Here is a 16,222-nt window from a genome sequence, read left to right as displayed (position 1 = left end):
GACATATCTCACGGTATCTAATTGCCTCTTATTTCTTTAGAGGAATTTTAGGATTCCCCTGTCACTTTTTTTAAAATTGGGAAATATGACAACAAATTTCATCTTGGATATAACTGAATATTGGTCCTTCTGATTTTTGAATGATTTAAAATAGCATAGGTACCTGGATCCTGGATGAAGGATGAGCAAGAAATATTGTTTTTTTTAAAAAAATAAAAATAACAATGGCATGGTTAGTTGAGGTTTACCCTCTTTAAGAACCAGTGCTTTTCTGTATCTGCCTTTAAAAATTATTATTATTTAAAAAAATAAAATAAAAAATAAAAATCATTATTATTTAAAATTATTATTGAAATATAGTTGATTTACAATATTGTGTTAGTTTCAGGTGTACAGAAAAGTGATTCAGTTATTCATATGTATATAAATATATATATTCTTTTTTTATATTCTCTTTCATTATAAGTTATTATACTGAGTACAGTTCCCTGTGCTATGTCCTCATTATCAGCTTTTGCTCTGGCTAGATTTGTGAAACAGGTTTGTTGTCTCAAATTATGTTATCTTTTATTTTCTTAGTAGAAGAAAACTATTTGCTACAGAAGAGTAAAGATATAAGGAAATGTGAAAATTCCTTAGTTCTTGACGAAACTGAGTGAAGGATCTTTCAATAGAACACTTATGTGATTCACACTCAATGCATATTAAGGAAAAGTTTATCAGTTCCTCCCAAGTGTACTCATGAGGCTATTGGTTTGTAGTGTCCTATTGATCTTTTGCCATTATTTTGAAATTTGTCTATACATATTAACTATTCAGTTAAGGAGTGAAATGTTGTTTAGTCGCTAAATCATGTCTGACTCTTTTGCAACCCTATGGACTGTATCCCACTAGGCTCTTCTGTCCATGACATTTTTCCCATGCAAGAATATTGGAGTGGGTTGCCATTTCCTTCTCCAGGGGATCTTCCTGACCCAGGGATCAAACCCACATCTCCTGCATTGGCAGGGGGATTCCCCACTGCTGAGCCAGCAGGAAAGCCCTTGAGGAATGAAATGAAGCCCTCCTAAACTGGAGGTGGCAGAAATTTAAGGGAAATAACCATGAAGTCTGGGTTAGAACTTAAAGCCCAACCAAGAAAGCAGAACTTTCATATACAGCCTCCTAAATAACACACAGGCCCATCTGGAGTCATTATGAGTTGTGAAGACTGATGACATAGTCTCTAGGAGACAGTAGGTAATTCAGGATGGAAGAATGTTGATTAATTGGGTATAAGAACTTGGGGACTCTGGACCCTTTTTTAATGAGCTTCCCATCGCCACAGAATGAGTCCATACATGCAGGAGAGCACAAAAACCAGTTAAACCCAAATGAGTGGGCCACTTTCTAGAAGGCAACTTTTTTTAAAAAAAAAGCTTATAATTGCAATATATATCTCATTATTGCATAGAAAAATAATTAGTTCTTCAAGCTTAAAAGCAAAGATAATTTGTCTTATTGTCCTTTGAATTCCAGAAATCCATAGTAACAGAATTACATATTTCTAGCCTGGATTTTTTGCCCACTGAACACTGTAGATGACTTCATCTGATAAGATCCATCCTGTAGCTGCCTCTAAACCTGGAGGAATAGACTGACCCTGACCGACTTTTTTTTTTTTTTTTTCCTGACCGACTTTTGATGTGTTAGAAATACATCCTTTCACCATCTGTTATTCCAAAACCAATGCCTTGTCAAAATATTGATTGGGAGTGCATGTCTTAAGATTGTCCAGAGTGATTTTTGATGATCTAAGATTGGAGAGCTTGTGGGTGGGGGAGTTTTATTAAGGGGAAAATGAGTCAACTGAGAGTATGTAGAACAGATAATTCTGAACTAGAAAACTGATCATTTATTCAGTAACCACTCATTGAAAGTTTCCTCTGTGGCAAGCATGGTGCTTGGCATCATGATTGGAAGCACTGCAGTGAACAAAACAAAAGTCCCCATTCCAATGAATGCATCAGTTTAATAGGGGCAATGGACCAGGACTGTTTAAGATGGCTGACAGTGACATAAAGAAGAGAAAGCAGGGTATATGATAGCCTCTGAGGTCCAATAGGGTGATCCTAGAGAGTCTCTGAGGAAATGACTTGGAGTTGAGATCCTACCTAGAAGCAATACACTACCATTTCAAATCTGTGGGATAGCGTTTCAGGCTAAAAAGAAGAAGAGCAAAGGCAGAGACCCTAGGATTGGAGTAGACTTATGCTTGAAGAGCAGAATACATGGAAGAAAAATAAAATCTTTTAAATGGAAGGAATAATGAGAAGAAAAATTATTTGTGGACTATAGGGATAATCTGAAAGACTCATAGCAATAAACATCGTTGACCAAAAACATGAATCTAGAGTAGAAAGGGTCATTTAGGGACTTTATCCAAAGAAAACAAGATTTAAGACATGCTGCCCCAAATCTTCAAAGGAGCAAAACCCAAAGGGTGAGTATGAGGTGGCCACAACTTAGGTACCAAGGCTGGTCCTGAGAGCTTGCTAACAGGTATGAAGGCAGAAGGTGTCCTTCAGCTAGCTTGAAAAGTCAGTATGTCAGGAGCCAGATGAGTAACGTTGGCTCTGGCCATCCAAACCACGGAGGAAAGGAGGGCCCTGGAGAGAATCAGGGGAAGGGCTGAGGACAGATGGGCATCAGAGGGGGTGGGGCTGAGGCGTGTCAGTGTTACCACATCAAAAAGCAGAGGAAGCTTTCCACTTGGGGGAAGCCTGTGGCTTGTTCGACCATCTGTAGATAACCTCAAACAGGAACTCCTAGCTACAGCATGACACAGCCCTCCTTCCTCTTTTTTTTAATGCTATGGCACTTCTCCCTACTCCATTCTTTCCCAACTGGGAGTGACATTAGGGAAGAGGAAATGCTTGCAGGGGTTTCTGTGAAGCGACAGGTCCAGAACTGTAATTCAAGTGACACAGGACGCATGATGGGAGAGAGGGTGGCTTTCCCCCTTGTTATTTGAGCACCTCTGGAAATGTTAATAGGTTCTAAAGTGTAGAATGGTAACCAGTCCAGTACTGGTATAACCTGAAGGTCTTGCCTTCTTTGAGCTCTTCAGTTTCTCCCATTTAAGCAGTGAGAGAGTTACATGATATGGTTGCAAATTCTCTCTAGTGCCAGCATCCTCAGTTTCAAAATGTGTCTGGGTTGTACATCAAAGAGGAGACTATCAAGATAGCGAAATGACAACCTATACATTGGGAGAAAATATTTGAAAATTATATATCTGAAAAGGATCTAGTATCTGTAATATATAAAGAAAGCTTGCAACTCAACAACTAAAGGACAAATAGCTCAATTTAAAAATAGGCAAATGGCTGAAATAGACATTTCTTCATAGAAGAAATGCAAATGGCAAAAAAAAAAAGATGAAAAGTTGCTCAACATCATTAGTCATAAGGGAACTACAAATCAAAACCAAAGTGAGATGCCATTTCACACCCATTACAATGGCTATTATTAAAAAGAGAGAGAATAGCAAAAGTTGGTAAGGATGTAAAAAATTGGGATCCTTTACATTGCTGGTTGGAATATAAAAATGATACAGCTACTATGGAAAACAGTTTGGTGATTCTTCAAAAAGCTAAACATAAAATTACCATGTGAACCAGCAATTCTGCTACTACGTATTTACCCCCAAAGAACTGAAAATAGATATTCAAACAAAATTTATATACACGTCATAGCACTATTCACCATATCCAAATGGTGGAAATAACCCAAATATCTATCAGCTGATGATGAATGGGGCAGCAAAACGTGGTCTATCCATACACTGGAATTTTATCCAGCCATAAGAAGGAGTGAAATATAATACTAATACATGCTAAATTGTAAACATGGATAAACCTTAAAAATATTAAGTGAAAGAAGTTAGACACAAAGGGTCACATATTATCTGATTCCACTTATATGAAATATTCAAAATGGGTAAATACTGAGTTGGCCAAAAAGTTTGTTTGGGTTTTTCCATAACACCTTACTGGAAAACCCAAAGAAACTTCTTGGCCAACCCAATACATGGAAACAGAAAGTATATTGGTGGTTGCCAAGGGTGGGGGGGAGAGAGAGCAAGAGTGACAGTTTCATGCGTGCATGGTTTCCGTTGTTTGCAGTGATGAAAATGTTCTGAAAATAACTAGAGATGGTGGTTGCACAACCCTGTGAACGTATTGAATGCTACTAAATTGTCCATTTTAAAACTGGTTTATTCTACGTTATGTGAATTTTACCTCCATTTAAAAAAAAAATATGGGAGCCAGGAAGAAAGGAACTGAAATTCTGTGTATAGCCTGTGTGGGTACCTGATTGGCAATAGCAAACAAAGTGAGTAAGCTATTTCAGCTGATGAAATAGATTCATCCTTCAGTGTTTACTGCAAATAAAGCTCCTTGCCAGTGTAGGCAAGGTAGTGAAGTGGTCAAGCTCATCCCATTTATGGTCAATAGGACAGGAGTATGTCTAAAATGAGGGCTCAAGAATTGGTAGATCATGATCCAGATTAAACCCAATGTATGTATTTCCCCCCCCCATACATATACATGTGTCCATTCTCCCCCCCAACCCCCCCTTTTTTTTAATATTTGTTCATTTATTTAATTTGGCTGTGTTGGGTCTTAGCTGCGTCATGGGGGCTTCTCTAGTTCTGGCACATGGGCTTCAGAGCACTCAGGCTCAGTAGTTGCCCTGCAGCATGTGGGATCTTAGTTCCCCCACCAGGGATCAAACCCACGTCCCCTACACTGGAAGCAGGATTCTTAACCACTGGACCACCAGGGAAGTCCCCAGATATGTTTTCATTTATCCCATGCCAGACCTTTATTCATTAAACCAGAAGTTAAAATTGAGCTTTCATAAAGATCCAGTGTTCCAGGTTTTCTAGAGAGAAAAATCTGACCTTCCAGTGACCCTGGTCTCACATTACTACATGGTAAGAATCAGCTGGGCTGGACAGAGTGTGCCACCGTTAGACTGGCCAAGGGCTGTTTCTCTCCTCCCTTCATGTTACCTGCCAGAAAGTTCACCCCTCTCTTCCCCATCCCACTGTGGCACATTTCACCTTTAATCCTCTTTTGAAAATTTTGTTTACAAAGTCTCCCATTAAATCTCCCCTTAAGACATAAGTCTGCCTTGCGTAAGAAGAGAGCAAATGTCTAAAGGGCAGCAATTTGTTCTTGAGGCCAAGAAGGGGGTACAGGTAAATATCTCTTATTTGAGGGTGGGATGAGGGCAGAGGGCAGAAGCCCAGATCCTAAGATACCACCAGACTGGTGGCAGAATCCAGGCTGAGGCGGGGAGAGGTTGCCAGTGGGCAGAGGTGGGTGAGCACAAAGCAGGTTTCTCCTCACTGTGGCACTGCGACCTTTCTGCGCATTTTGCAACTTTCCCTGGGGCGGTCCCCCTTCTCACACTGGCTTGGGTGGCCAGCCTTTGAAGAGACAGTGTCCTGCATGGCTGACTCTTGAATGAGTTTTGCCTCCTGGACTGCCACTTTATCATACAAGCCTGGTAAAGCCTGGTAAAGCCAGATTCCAAAAACCCCAGCTCTCAGAATCCTGGCAGATTATGACAACAGCACCTGTTGTTAGGTAACCTACCACCTGTGGGATCTGGCTTTTATTTTTAAGCTTCTTTTTTTTTTTTCACCTAAACACAACGTGCAAGAAGCCAGAGTTGGGACAGTCATCTCAGGCTCTGGAAGTTCAATTTTCCTCCATACAATGGCAAGTGACTACTCCAAATTCAGGTAATAACCAATTAGAGGAAGAAAAAAATGATGAAAAGTGACTCAGGGTTTCTTGTGACTGTTTCTAGTCCCACACAAAATTTCTAGGCTTTATAAAAGGCTTTGTGAGAGTGGGCTGAACTGTTTCTCTTAATGGAGAAATTTCCAGATGCCTGCTAGTGGCAGCTGCCTCAAAGCTCGAATGGTGACTGAGTTTGATCTGATAAAGCTCTTTGTTGGACTTTATTCACTCTCTTGATTTTGAGTAGGAACGTTTGCTCTTGTCTCTTGAGATATTGTTCTGTAGGGCATTACAGTACATTTTTGTTGTTGTTCAGTTGCTCAGTTGTGTCCAACTCTGCGACCCATGGACTGCAGTACCCCAGGCTTCCCTGTTCTTCCCTATATCTCAGAGTTTGCTCAAACTCATGGCCATTGAGCCAATGATGCCATCCAACCATCTCATCTTCTGTCATCCCCTTCTCTTCCTGCCCTCAATCTTTTCTAACATCAGGGTCTTTTCCAGTGAGTCAGCTCATCACATCAGGTGGCCAAAGTATTGGAGCTTCAACATCAGTCCTTCCAATGAATATTCAGGATTGATTTCCTTTAGGATTGGCTGGTTTGATCTTGCTGTCCAAGGGACTCTCGAGAATCTTCTCCATTACCACAGTTTGAGAGCATCAGTTCTTCAGTGTTCATCCTTCTTTATGGTCCAACTCTCCCATTCATCCATGACTACTGGAGAAACACATACAACATCTAAACATCCTTTGCTGTGACTCATAAGGTGCCAGATGAATTCAGCCTCCTTGAACTCTATGGCTAGACACTGTAAGGAGGAAATGAGTTGTGGTTTTGTCAATTTTAATGGGGAGGCAGCAGTGGGAAATGATGAATGACCTTGGACAAGTCACTTTACTTCTGGGAGTTTCTATTTTCTTATCTGTAAAATGTGAATTTGTGATATTGGTTAAAATAAATTAGATACTCCATGCAAACAACGCAGCTTGGTGCCTGGCATATAGTTGGTGCTCATATGTTTGCTGCTGTTATTGTCCTAATTAAGTCTGAAAGTTGTGAGGCAAGACCTGGAAGAGATGATGTCAGTGAGAATAAGGTCCTAGGATCTACCCAAATGATAATGCCTCCTTTTAGAGTAGTTTGAAGCTAAAGTTGGCTGGAAGCTACAAGTAGAGTTGAGTTGTGAAGAGAAGACTTTGTTTCTTTTGGTTCCCAGAGATCTCTTCCTGGCTTAAATCTTCAATGCCCACCGGCTACCATGTGCCAGGCCCATTCTCCAGCAACCTTTCTGCAGACCTGGCTAAAGTTGTCTCTGATAAAAATGATTCCTCCAGGTTCCCTGGAGAAAGAGGACTTTGGACCCAGCAAGTTGTCATGCTTTTGATCTCTGAGACCCTCCTGATGGCTCAGAAAAGAAAGCAATGAGCAAGGCATATCTGGGCCAGCAGGAAATGTCCTTCACAGGACAACACATGTTTTCTAAGATGGGTGGTGTCACCTCTCCAGAGGTTCCATCTTCTGTTTGGCTGATACTAGGGAGATGCAGTTGTAAGAGTCCTTCATGACCCTCTGTCTGCCTGGGTAGTAAAGCTCTCTGGAGCCCCCTCCTCTGACTACCAGCTTATGTTGGATCCAGAGGGCTTCTTCTAGGCTTTGTGAACCAAAAAATAAAACAGTAGTCATTTCTCAAAATGGTCTGGGAAATGATTAGCCTCTTTCCTTTGATCCTTACCCACTTGTGGGAGGACAATCAAGTAGCCAGGGTGGAGAACATATTCTAGTATTTCCGACATTGCTAAGGTAAACAGTGAGAGGAATTCAGCTGCTAGAGTGGTTAATCATGGCTATTTGGAGGGTTAGAAGCTGTGTGTGTGTGTGTGTGTGTGTGTAACTTCTGTAAGCATAGAGAGCTGTTTGAGCAAAAAAAAAAAACATGGCAATTTCCTCTTTTTCTTTCCTTTCTTTTTTTTTTTTTTTTTTACAGGCCTGAATTTCCTGCTGCTATTCATAAAGATGCTTTTTATCTTTAACTTCTTGTTTTCCCCACTTCCAACCCCGGCACTGATCTGCATCCTGACCTTCGGAGCTGTCATCTTCCTGTGGTTGGTTAACAGACCTCAGCCCGCCTTGCTTCATGTTGATCTGAACAAGCAGTCGGTGGGAATTGAGGTAACATGCCAATTGCCTTTGCAGTTTGTCAGCCTTCATGGAACACAAACTGTAACTCAAGACCTTAGGAGAGGTGGTAAAGGAGACTGAGAGTAGTGTGGGAAAGTAAGCCTTTTTGATTAGCAAAAATAAGCAGAAAATCTACAAGTTGAAAGTTCTAGTAATGGTACATTTTTGTTTTTAATGAAATCACAGATTTTACTGATTTTATGATGCCAAAAATCTAGATGTGGTATTGGCAAACTATTGCATGCAGACAAAATCCACCTTTATCTGTGTGAGCAAGCTAAGAACATTCTTTATATTTTTCAAGGGATATGTAAAAAGAATAAAAGAAAGGGCTAGATCATACGTGTTCCACAAAGCCTAAAGTATTTACTATCTAGCCCTTTGCAGGAACACGTTGCTGACCCACGATCTAGATGATAGAGTCAGTACTCTGCGGACAGAGGAACATTTTCATTAAGAAATACCATGTCTAAGAATGGTAAAAAAAAAAGTTATCGAATTCAATTCCAGCTTTGAGTTAATAGTCTCTCTTAAAACTGACAGACATTGAACTTGGTTTCTCCCCTCAATTCTTTGACATTTTAGCAAATCATACCACTTCCTATATCTCTGAACTAAGGGATAGCACCACGAATTTTCTCTCATGATTTTTCATCTTCAACCCTTTTCAGAGAAGAAAGCATTAAAGCTAACCCTTTCTGATCTTGTTAAAAACTCTGTGCTTCTAGTTGGGAATCTGATTCCGAGTTGCCTCCACTCTCCACCACCCTCCGTTTTATTTGGAAAGATTTTCATCAGCAACTTCCTGTCCCTATAATCCCGATACTTCAGGCTGCCATGTCTTTTCAATCGTCCCTTTCCCCTGAGTCTTTAAGAGTAGACTGTTGGTTTCCCCTCGGGAACTTCAACCCACTGAAGTCTGACCTTTATCACTACCATCCCCTCAGACTTCTCTGCATCACTCATAATCTAACTTCTAAATTCAGTGATTCACAACAAGGCGCTACTCTACAGTACAGGGAACTATAGTCGATATTCTGGCATAAACCATAGTGGAAAAGAATATAAAAAATAATGTATATATGTGTATAACTGAGTCATTTTGCTGTGCATCAGAAATTAATACTACATTGTAAATCAAGTATACTTCAATAAAGAATAGATTAAAAAAGTAAATTCAATGATTCTTCCTCTCAATTGACTTGACACTTCCTTCTTAAAACTTCTTCCTTTGCATTTCATCATATCCTTCGGTGAGATTTCTGCCTAATTCCAAGATAGTCTTTCTTTGTTACTTAGATTCTTTCTTCTCTTTATTCTAGAGTTTCAATCTCACCATCTTTTGATTCCTCTGAAGCAAGGGTTGGCAAACTTGTTCTGTGAAGGCCAGATAGTGAAGAGTTTAGGCTTTGCAGACCACATGGGTTGTGTTGCAACTATTCAACTCTGCTGTTACACTGTGAAAGCACCAAGAGATATGTAAATGAGGGCAGGGCCGTGTTCCAATAAAACTTTATTTAAAAACTGGCTAGCCATGTTTGGCCCTAAATATAGTCTGCTAATCCCTGCTTTCAATCCTCACAGCTTTTGAGAAAACCTCCCTCTAATATGACATGAATATGTACCTGAAAGGCTATGACACCCAAATCTGGTGTCATATTTGGTGACACCAAATCTGGAACTCTCTTTTGAGTTCCAGTCCACCTCAGTGACACTTGAGTACCTCAAGCTCCACACATCTCTTTATTGCTTGTCTTCTCCCTTCATACCGACGTGCACACACACACACTCTTGCATACACACCTGCACCCTTTCCTGCTTCCCCTCCCACTCTATCTCAGTTAAATGCATCTCTGCTTACCTAAAAGTTGAATCATTCTTTCATTCTTCCTCAATGCTGTCTATGTAAGTAGACATCAAGACCCCATCTTTCTTTCCTAGAAATAGAACTTTGTTTTTGATGTCTTGACTTAATGTGACATCTGATGGAAATCTTCCCTGATGCTCCAGATTAAGTCAGATCTTTTGTTAGAGTCTCATGGGTTATCTTGGACTTTCATAGCTGCTATCTTGGTAATAACTTACAGTTTTGAATGCCTATTTAATTGATGGCAAGGCTTCTCTAACTTTCATGAGGGTTGAACCGTACCTCTAGCTCCTACGGTAGCTCCAGGATATCTAGATCAGGACTCGATCCTAAAGTTCCAGATGACATTTCTAGACCTATCCCTAGCTATGCCCTCATTCTCAAATACCCTGTTCTTGAGCTGCTCGTCAGAATCTGCAGTATGTTTTCTTGCCTTCTTTTTTTTAAGTTGAAGCACAGTTGATTTACAATACTGCATTAGTTTCAGGTGAAACACATAGTGATTTTTTTTTTTGCAGATGATATTCCATTATAGGTTATTACAAGATACTGGGTGTAATACCACTGTGCTATACAGTAAATCCTTGTTGCTTCCTCTGCATCTTTATTCAGGCTATTCCTTCACTCTGAACTCTTCTCTTTTCCCTCCATTCTATGAAACTACATATTTTTGGTAAATGCTTACTGTCTTCAGAGTCTCTATTGAAATATTATTTCTTCTCTGTAGGCTTTCTATTTGATTCAGTATTGGTTACTTCATTCATCTCCCCAAACATATGTTGTTATTACAGTGTGTACATCATGGTATTATATTTGCATGTTTTCCCCTTCTCGTCCTACCCCAGCTCCCAAAACTCTCATTTATGTGGTGCTCATGGGCAGATCCCCTGGAGAAGGGAAAGTCTATCCACTCCAGTATTCTGGGATGGAGAATTCCATGGACAGTGGAGCCTGGCGGGCTACAATCCATGGGGTCACAAAGAGTCGGACACAACTTAGCAATTAAGCCCAGCACAGCACATAACTGTAATATTGTCTCATCTGTGTGTGTGTGTGTGTGTGTGTGTGTGTGTGTGTGTGAGTGCATATGCATATACCTAGGGAGGTGGAGGTAAATTACCAAAAACATAACTGCGACAATCTCTGGGTTTCTCTGATATGAAGATACCACAACTTTGAGACTTAAAAAAATTAATTGATTGAATACTAAAAGGGTCATCAGTGTGACCTCAATAGTCACTATTTCTGTTCTTTTCAACTCAGTCCATACAGGTTTGGAAAGGGTGGGGGAAAACTCAGGCTTGACCTAAACTCAGTCTTGTGTCTTAGGGAGGAGCACGGAGAGGCATTTGCCAGAAGGACAATGACCTGATACGCAACTACTTCTCAGATGCCAAGACGGTATATGAAATCTTCCAAAGAGGACTTGCTGTGTCTGGTAAGCCTGGCTGTTTCCCCTGGCCTGTAAGACCAAGGTGGGCTCTTGTTCCCTGCCTCTCCTTCCCTGTCTCATTTCTAAAACTTTTAAAACTTTGTTTAAAGGTGCTCCAAGAAGAATTAAAAATACAGCATGGCAGGGGCATGAGCAGAGGATCTGGGTGGTGCTGGAAGCTGTGTAGCAGGACAGACTTGGGCTTGAAACCCAATTCTTCTGTTGCCAGCTATGTGACTGCACAAACCACTTTGCCTCTCTGAATCTGGTTCTCATTTAATACAAGGAGAACTTCCTGGCCCAGTGGTTGTTAAAGAGTTAACAGTAGGAAAATATTTTGGTTAATCCACTAGTACATTTGTTTAGGAGGATGTGTTTCATAAATGTAGTTCCCTACATTATAGAATCTGAGCCAGAATTAGCATCCAGGCCTCCTGACTTTTTACCTTGACCTTGCTCCTAGTATCATACTGCTGGACCTTGTTGCTGCTTTTAGTATCACATAAGGTAATTGTCTTTTGGACTTTCCTAGAAGCATTATCCCATGACCTTTGGTAGGTTCATTTCTAATGAATGAAAGAAGTACATAAAGGTTCAGTACTTCTATCTGGTATCATTGAACACAATGCTGGGTATACTAGCTTCCTTTCAAAATCAACGGACTTATAACTCTCCCTATAATTTTTTTTAATGTTTATTTGATTTATTTATTTGGCTGCATCAGGTCTTAGTTATGGCATGTGGGATCTAGTTCCCTGACCAGGGATCAAACCCAGGCCCCCTGCTTTGGAAGGAAAGTATCTTAGCCACTGGACCACCAGGGAAGTCCCACTCTCCCTTTAACTTTTTTTCTTTGGGGTGACATTCTGTCCAGGCAGAGATTTACCTATGTGACTTTTTGTCCTCCACGTCCCTTCTGCCTTTTAACTATGACTACGGCAATATTTAATAGCCAATTCCTGTTGGGTACTAACTATAGTACTGCATGGATAGCATCTACTTATTGTCTTACACCTCAGGGATTAGTTGTCATACACCTCCATTTAAAAGTTTTATTTACTTATGACTGTGCTCAGTCTTCACTGATGCTCACGGGCTTTCTCTAATTGCCGCGAGAGGGGGTTACTCTGTGTTGCAGGGTGCAGGCTTCTCGTTGCAGTGGCTCCCCTCGTTGTGGAGCAGGGACTTTAGAGTGTGCAGGCTCGATAGTTGTGGTGCCCTGGCTTAGCTGTCACCAGGCATGTGCTATCTTCCTGCACCAGGGATCAAACCTGTGTCCCCTGCATTGACAGGTGGATTCTTAACCACTGGACCAACAGGGAAGTCCAACCTCATTTTTTAAAGTGAGGAAATAGAGACTCAGAGGTTCAGGAATATTTTGAAAGTGACCGAACTAGAAAATGTTGATGCTGATACTGAAATCTAAGTCTCTGTCTAGATTATTTTATTTTATGTCAACTCTTGAGTGTTTTGTAAAGATTGTTGTTCCTCAAGACAATGAAGGTTTACATTGTAAAGAAAGCTTCTATCTGAAGGTTCCAGAGTGGACTGTACTTGGTATTTCTGGCTCCACATCAGTACCGATTTAGATTTCCATCCACATAACAAACAAAAACAAACCAACTGCTAGTTTCTTTACTTATTTGGCAACTTAAGATAGTATATAGCTAATATGATAGACTTTCCTTTGAGATTTTCCACTTTTTGAAGTTTTCTTCACTGTGCATGGATTGTTATTGGAACTAGATACAAGTCATTCAGCACACAACATGTGGTACATAGGACACACCTTCATTTAGAAATTTTTTTCAATGTTAAATTAAAACTAAACAGATAAATTGGCTTCTCGTGTAAGTATGCATGAAAAATCCAACCTATTTCCATAGAAAAATGACACATCTGCTTACAACTGGGATGGAATACATCAGCCCTAACCTCTATATTTATAGGGTTCCCAGGTGGCTCTAGTGGTCAAGAACACACCTGTCAATGCAAGAGACTTAAGAGACATGGGTTTGATCCGTGGGTTAGGAAGATCCCCTGGAGGAGGGCATGGCAACCCACTCCAATATTCTTGCCTGGGAAATTTCCATGGACAGAGAAGCCTGGCAGGCTATGATCCACAGGGTTGTAAAGAATTGGAAACAACTGAAGTGACTTAACACAAACACACACACAACCTCTATCTTTAATCCCTACCCAGTAGATGGTCCATGTTGAGAATCACCTGCATGCATGTGTGCTAAGTTCCTTCAGGTGTGTCTGATTCTGTGTGACCCTAGGGACTGTAGCCTGCCAGGCTCCTCTCTCAGATAATCCAGGCAAGAATACTGGAGTGGGTTGCCATGCCCCTCCTCTGGGGAGAATTACCTGCAGATAGTGTTTAAAATACAGATCCTCTGGCTCCACTGTGTTTTATTGAATTGGAATTCCAGATAGTTTTTCTCCAGTTGCCAAGTTCTGTTCAACTTTTTGCAATCCCATGGACTGCAGTACATCAGGCTTCTCTGTCCTTCACTATCTCCCAGAGTTGGCTCAAATTCATGTACATTGAATCGGTGATGCCATCCAACCATCTCATCCTCTGTCGCCCCCTTCTCCAAATATGAATTTTAAACAGAGCTTTACAAGGGCTTTGTGTGCCAAAGTTTCAACTCTACCTAGCTTAGGGCCCCAGTTTTGCTGAGAAGTTGTTAATGGGTGGATTCTTTATAGATGGCCATGTCTTAGAACAGAAGATCTAAGTTGATTAAATTAATCAAAGGCTACGCTATTGCCTAGTCAGGACTTTGGCTAATCAAACTGAAGCTGATTAGGACACAGAGTTTAATGAAACCCCAGTTGGTGCCCCCTTGGGCCAATTATTTGACTTATTCCTTGACCATGGGCCTCAGCTAGTATTTTTATCCATAGGGAAGTGATAAGAACATGAAATATAGTTTTTCTCACCCTTATCAGCTCTGCCACTTAATGAGTGAGCATGAAGTTGCTCAAGTTCATGATTCTTGGTTCCATAGGGATAATGATAGTTATTGGGAAGATCCAGTGAGTTAATGTGACAGTGCAGAGTAAGCTAGGTACCCTAAGAGGTACGTATCACTGGGGGTTAATGTTTGTACGAACCAGTCCATCGGTAGAGCACCAGTGGCCCACACTGTAGGCTGGAGCAGGGGCTGTGAACCCCTAAAGCGGGACTTGCCTGGCTTCAAGGAACATCTCAGTCTGAGACTTGACTTCTTGAGCATTCATGCAGCTGTTTCAGCAGAAAGAAAAAGCACTAATGTTTCCTGTGAATAGTCTCCATGTTCATTAAAAAAAAAAAAAAAAAAAATCTCTTTAGTCAATGTGGCTATCTCTTTCCTGCTTTCTTTCCTTTCTCCTCTGTTGCTTAGTCGGGAAGTTTACTTATTTGCCTCTGAATTCCTAATAACCTTCTCTTTGAATGCTTGCTTTTGGCTAGAACTAAAATCCCCTCAGCAATTTGGCTAGATCCTCTATGTAAAACTTCCTTCCCTTCTGCACTCCTATTTATAACTCAGTTTCATTCTGGCTTAGATATGGGGGTTTCTCAGCCAGTTAGGGGTTTTGCTTAGCCTCATAAGTACCATAACTTCTGTGACTTCTGTGGCTGAAATGACTATTTACTCTAGTAAATGGATGTTGCCAGACTTACTGTAATTTTAAATAAGGCAGAATAGTTTCGATGTTCAGAAGTTTGATTCTTCTATTGTCAAATGTGAGACACAGTTGTAAAAATATCCAAGGCTAATGTACATGTGTGTGTACACGAGTGCTCCTGTGTATACTCATGTGTGTTCTTGTAGTTCTTTATGAGTCTCAGTGTCTCAGAAGACACTCTCATATAAAGTACATTACCAGCTGATTCGTGAGAGTAAATGAAGCTTAACAGATAAGGGAAAGAGTCCCATTTTAATAGCTGTGAAAGAAGCTTAGACTAAAGTAATAACTTTCAAAATCTGTTAAACCAGAAGACATATTAAAAAATTACTATTTAGTGTCTATGACTTGATATTTGCTGGTGGGAGAAAAAGCAAATTGTCCCAACTGATTCACCAAGTAATGTGGTGCTAGGTATCAAAAACCTGAGCTGTATAACATGGAACTGGCAGCTTGGATTAGAGGTGAGTTTGGCGGAGGATAGATAGGTGTATACATGTATGGCTGAGTCCCTTAAGCATCACAACATTGTTAATCGGCTGTACCCCACTACAAAATAAAAAGTTAAAAAAAGAAAAAAACCCTGAGCTTTCTAACCAACTCTCCTCACCCCTAGCTCCTGCCACCCTTCCCAACCCAGTTATTTCATTTAAAATACTCTTTTCTAAGAAAATGTTCTAACTTTGAAATGATCAGTTTGAAAGTATGTATTGTAGCACTATTTGAGGTGTCAATTTTGGAAACAATCTCCATGCCCAAAATGAGATCAACTCAGCTGTACACTAGAATCCTTCACTACTTGGCCATAATAAGGCCATTAAAATCTCTATAGAGAAGAAATAATAATGGGAATAGTTGTATAAAATGGGGGAAGAAAGCAGGATACCAAAATATATATGTGGATTGAACATAACCTTGAAACTATCAAAGGAAGTATCAAAGAAAATACTTAATATCAGTCTCGATAATGGTGTTTATGTGATAAGATTATTGATGACTTGTACTTTGATTTTTTGTCTGTTTTTATGAGCATATTTTTTTTACTGTGCATGTATGTTAAGTCACTTCAATCATGTCTGACTCTCTGTGACCCTGTGGACTGCAGCCCGCCAGTCTTCTCTGTCCAAGGAATTCTCCAGGCAAGAATACTGGAGTGGGTTGCCAAGCCCCTTTTTTATTGTAGGGAAACTCAGTCCAAGATTACCCAATACAGGTTATTTGTGTTCACTTGTAAGTTTTTGCTTGTTCACGTCATGTGGGCTAGTCC

General features: G+C 40.4%; 1 protein-coding gene across 5 annotated transcripts in view; it reads left to right on the top strand.

Moving 5' to 3' along the window:
* ACSL5 (acyl-CoA synthetase long chain family member 5) overlaps positions 1-16,222 on the top strand; it is a 49,149-nt gene that overhangs the window by 12,935 nt on the left and 19,992 nt on the right. For 4 of the 5 annotated variants that reach the window (XM_043475429.1, XM_043475430.1, XM_043475431.1 and 1 more), the window contains exons 2-3: positions 7,785-7,969; positions 11,175-11,283. In XM_043475429.1, coding sequence (XP_043331364.1) covers positions 7,814-7,969; positions 11,175-11,283 — 265 coding nt within the window. In that variant the 5' untranslated portion in view covers positions 7,785-7,813. The remainder of the gene's footprint in view (positions 1-7,784; positions 7,970-11,174; positions 11,284-16,222) is intronic. The other variant, XM_043475433.1, reaches the window with a different exon arrangement.

Source organism: Cervus canadensis, chromosome 8 (genome assembly GCF_019320065.1).
Source record: "Cervus canadensis isolate Bull #8, Minnesota chromosome 8, ASM1932006v1, whole genome shotgun sequence".
Lineage (NCBI taxonomy): Eukaryota > Metazoa > Chordata > Mammalia > Artiodactyla > Cervidae > Cervus > Cervus canadensis.
This window is presented reverse-complemented; position numbering and strand designations above follow the sequence as displayed.